Source organism: Adiantum capillus-veneris, chromosome 26, assembly GCF_014529385.1.
Source record: "Adiantum capillus-veneris isolate H3 chromosome 26, ASM1452938v2, whole genome shotgun sequence".
NCBI lineage: Eukaryota > Viridiplantae > Streptophyta > Polypodiopsida > Polypodiales > Pteridaceae > Adiantum > Adiantum capillus-veneris.
In genome coordinates this window covers 121,929,035-121,932,664 of record NC_140956.1, presented here as the reverse complement: position 1 = coordinate 121,932,664, position 3,630 = coordinate 121,929,035, and the positions used below count along the sequence as shown (strand labels likewise).

The following is a 3,630-nucleotide window of genomic DNA, read 5'->3' as shown; positions in this document are numbered from 1 at the left end:
TAATCACTTTCTTCCCTTTCTACTAGACCCAACTAATAATTTGATCCACTTCTGGAGCAACATCACCCTATATGACAAAGAAACTTATTGGAACCATTGTAGCATTTACAATATCTCTGTAGAAAATAATGCTAGCACCAGACAAAAGGATGCGAAGACTCTCATACATCCTCTTTCAAGGACTTCATAGAGCAAACCTCTGTTGTGATCCCAAAGAGAATACTTCACCATTTGGAATTTTCTCTTTTCTTCTCAGTCTCAGTCCAGCCACGCCACGTCTTTTTTAAAAACTGCAATTCCAAGCAACGGACACAAGAAATCTCTGTACTAGAGACCAATCACGATGTCCTAAATGTGATGCACGAGATCCTGCGCGCATGCAAAGATTATCTAACAAAAGCCCCCCTCCGTGTTTCTGAACTCAAAGAAAGCACTTAAGCAAGGTTTAGATCAAAAAGAGAGGCAATGAAGGAGCTTTGGCTTACAACTTCGCAAAATTCCAAACATTTCCAGACAAAGGCCAAGTCCATTAACTGTCCAAAGAACAAGTCGGCCCAGCATACATGGAAAAAATCTCTTTCTGCCAAAAAAATAAAAACATGCAAAGAAAATCTAGCTTCTTCCGCCAAGAATCCAAAACATGTATGGGCCATCACATAAGAGCAGCAGTGTAGTTTAGAAAGAGCTGCACTGGTTTACAAACTGAGCAACCATCTTCCCTGCAGTCGGTCATAAAAATAGGCAATGACAGTGCTTCACCTCACAACCTCGCAAAACTTGAGACACTATTCCAAACAGAAAAGCTTGTCATGATATACTTTCCAAAGAAGATGCCCCAGGCTCTGTACAAAACATATCACTCTCTCTGCCAAAGAACCAAAAACCTGAATGGGTCACAACATAAGAGCCTACAAAAAAGGAGTACCAGGGAAAGAAGCCTACGACTTCTTGGACAACTTCATGGGGCTACAAGCAGGTATCCGTAACGAAGCAAGGATAGCACAAGACAGCATTTTCCACTGAGTGAGACTTATTTGCATATGAGACTTAAGTCATGCCATTTCAAACCGAGAAATTGTCTTCACACTTTGATTGTTGACAAATAGATAGCCTCCTTTCCTCCCTCAAAACACACAAGCCTCTAGGCCTGGTTCAAGAATCAAGTTCAGCTCAGCCATAGTTAGCTCCTTGCTTGCAGGACATGCAGCAATGAATCAAGGAAAGGGTAAGAGGCATCAAAATGCCCAAGAGAAATGAAGGGCATAGCCAAGCCAGAAGCATGCCTGCCGGCATTCCTCATACCCAGTTTTACTATAGATACTTCTTTAGCACAAAGCTGCACAAGTACCCGTAAATCCACAAGCCACTCCTTCCTCTGGGCTCTCTTAAAGCGGACCAAATTCTCTATGCTCTCTCATAGTGCTGCAGTCTGTAGAGGAGAACCTTGCCTGCAGCATTACCAGCAGCAAGATACCCACCACCAGGGCTGAAGTCCAGTGTATGCACATAATGCAATGGCGTCTTCATGGTAGGCCAATTTGAGAACACGGTATTTGAAGGAAGATGCACCAATTTAACTGCATTCTTCTTCATTTTTGAAGTCATCGCTAGAATTTGAGAGTCTGCATTGAACTTCAAGCTATCAATGCCTGTCAACAGATTCATGAAACTTTTAATAGGTGTGGGCTTTCCATTTGTAAAGCTGTGTCTATCATAAAGGTTCACAACACCACTGTTGGAGCCTGTGGCAAAAAGACTACTGTCGTGAGAAACGCTGAGTGTGGTGCCCTTGACGCACCCATCATCTCTTCCTCTGTGGATGCATCTTCTTGAACCCACATCCCAATGGTATACTTCTCCATCTCCACCCAAACTCAACAGTTCCTGGCCCTCCTTTGCAAATGACACTGCCCTTACAGAGCCATTCATTTTCAAAGTGCCAACTAACTGCTTTGACTTTGAAGAGGCCAGCAGGATGTACCCCTCATTCCCTAAAAATGCAATGGTCTTGCCATCTGGCGCTACCTCGAAGCTTTCTAGACTTTTCTCTTCCCTTCCAAAAAGGGGCTCCATCTTTTCGACCGTTCCCGCATTCATATCATACACATAATAAAATCTCCTCCTGCCGCTAGCAATGACCTGTGATCCATCCGGCACAAACGCAGCTTTAAGAATAGGATAATCATCAAGGAAAATGCTTTGTACTTTCGGATTCCTTTTTCCATCAATTTGGAAAAATCGCAGGCGCTTGTCATAGCCTGCTGTGAGCAAAATTTGTGCATTTCTGTGAAACTGAACCGAGTGAATGACTCCATTTGACGGCTCATCTGCATTAGCGTCCCTCAAACGGGATACACCAAGTAAGCCTGAGGGGAGCTTGCTCTTATTTTTCACGACAAGATCATCAGCACTTCGAAGGGCATGTAAAACATCGTCATCATAACCATCTTCATCATCAATATCAGATGCATTGTCAGAATCAGAATCTGCTAATCTACGTTGTCGCTGCTTCTTCCTTTCAGAAGGTAAAAGAGCCCAGTCACTGCCGGGATTGAGTTTTGCATGTAAAGCTCTGAGCCTAGAAACATACTCACGACCAGAAAGAACACCATCTTCACCCACCTTGATAAGCTTTCTCAGACGATTTACATGCGAGAGGTTAACTTTTGTTTCACCTTCTTCTTCATCTTCCCATACAGGTTTTCTCTGCTGCTCCTCTTCTTCTTGGGTGACTTCGCCCAAACAATCCTGTCCTGGAAGAGCTTCGCCCAGAAGATCGTCATCATTCTCATGCCCAAAGTCAAGATTAGAAGAATTACCAAAGAGAAGACGTTCGAGGCGATGGGCTTCTTCGACCTCCTTGGCAAGCTTCTTCGGGTTCACCTGCACACTTTCATCTACTCCGTGGGACTTCTTCTTCCTCTTCTTGTGACTCTGGACCAGGGAAGGGGTGTCCTCCATGGAACGTCCACACAGGGCGATGAAGGGTTTGACAGAAAGATTAGGGCTGCAGTTTCAAAATAGAGGAAATGCTTCCTAGTTGTCATGTAAGCAAACAACTAAATGGTTGAGAAGAGGGAGGTGTAGGGAGGGCTATGGTTCAACCCCTCCGACATGCAGAGGTGTGCAAAAAAAAAAACGAATGTGAGAGAGAAAGAGTGTATTTTTGGCCTACAAAAAATTTAGGGGAGTGAATTCAAGCCCCTTGAGATACATAGTCAAGGTCTCTTGGGATTCTTCCAGACGAGAGCCCGCCCACCACATGGATGCTGGGTTGCACACCATATGGAGGCTACAAATATAATATGAACTTTTCTATCGTCCAATAGGGCATATTTCAGTGGTTACGCTATTGCATGTGGGGGCGTTGAACAGAGCTCGACCTTTCCTCTCCACGTTTTGCGTTGAAAAAGAGCGCGGTAGAAGCTCTCTTCAGGACTTGATTTTTTCGTTGGATGAACCCGTGCGAACTAGGACTCGTGCAACTTCTCTTCTCTTTACCACCACCCCCTTTAAACCCAGCCTAAGTTACATGTCGAGAGGAAATCAATGGTTTGGGGCACGAGGACCAACAGATGCGTTTGTGTAAATTCAAGGTAAATTTGTAATTCAAACGAAAAGGTAAATTCG

At 44.1% G+C, this 3,630-nt stretch overlaps 1 protein-coding gene across 1 annotated transcript; it reads right to left on the bottom strand.

The window, feature by feature from the left end:
- Positions 1-461: 461 nt before the first annotated feature.
- Positions 462-3,099, bottom strand: LOC147424108 (Transducin/WD40 repeat-like superfamily protein). The gene has a single exon (XM_086501844.1). It carries the CDS (start codon positions 2,959-2,961, stop codon positions 1,405-1,407), a length of 1,557 nt encoding a protein of 518 aa, XP_086357970.1. The 5' UTR covers positions 2,962-3,099; the 3' UTR covers positions 462-1,404.
- Positions 3,100-3,630: the final 531 nt, after the last annotated feature.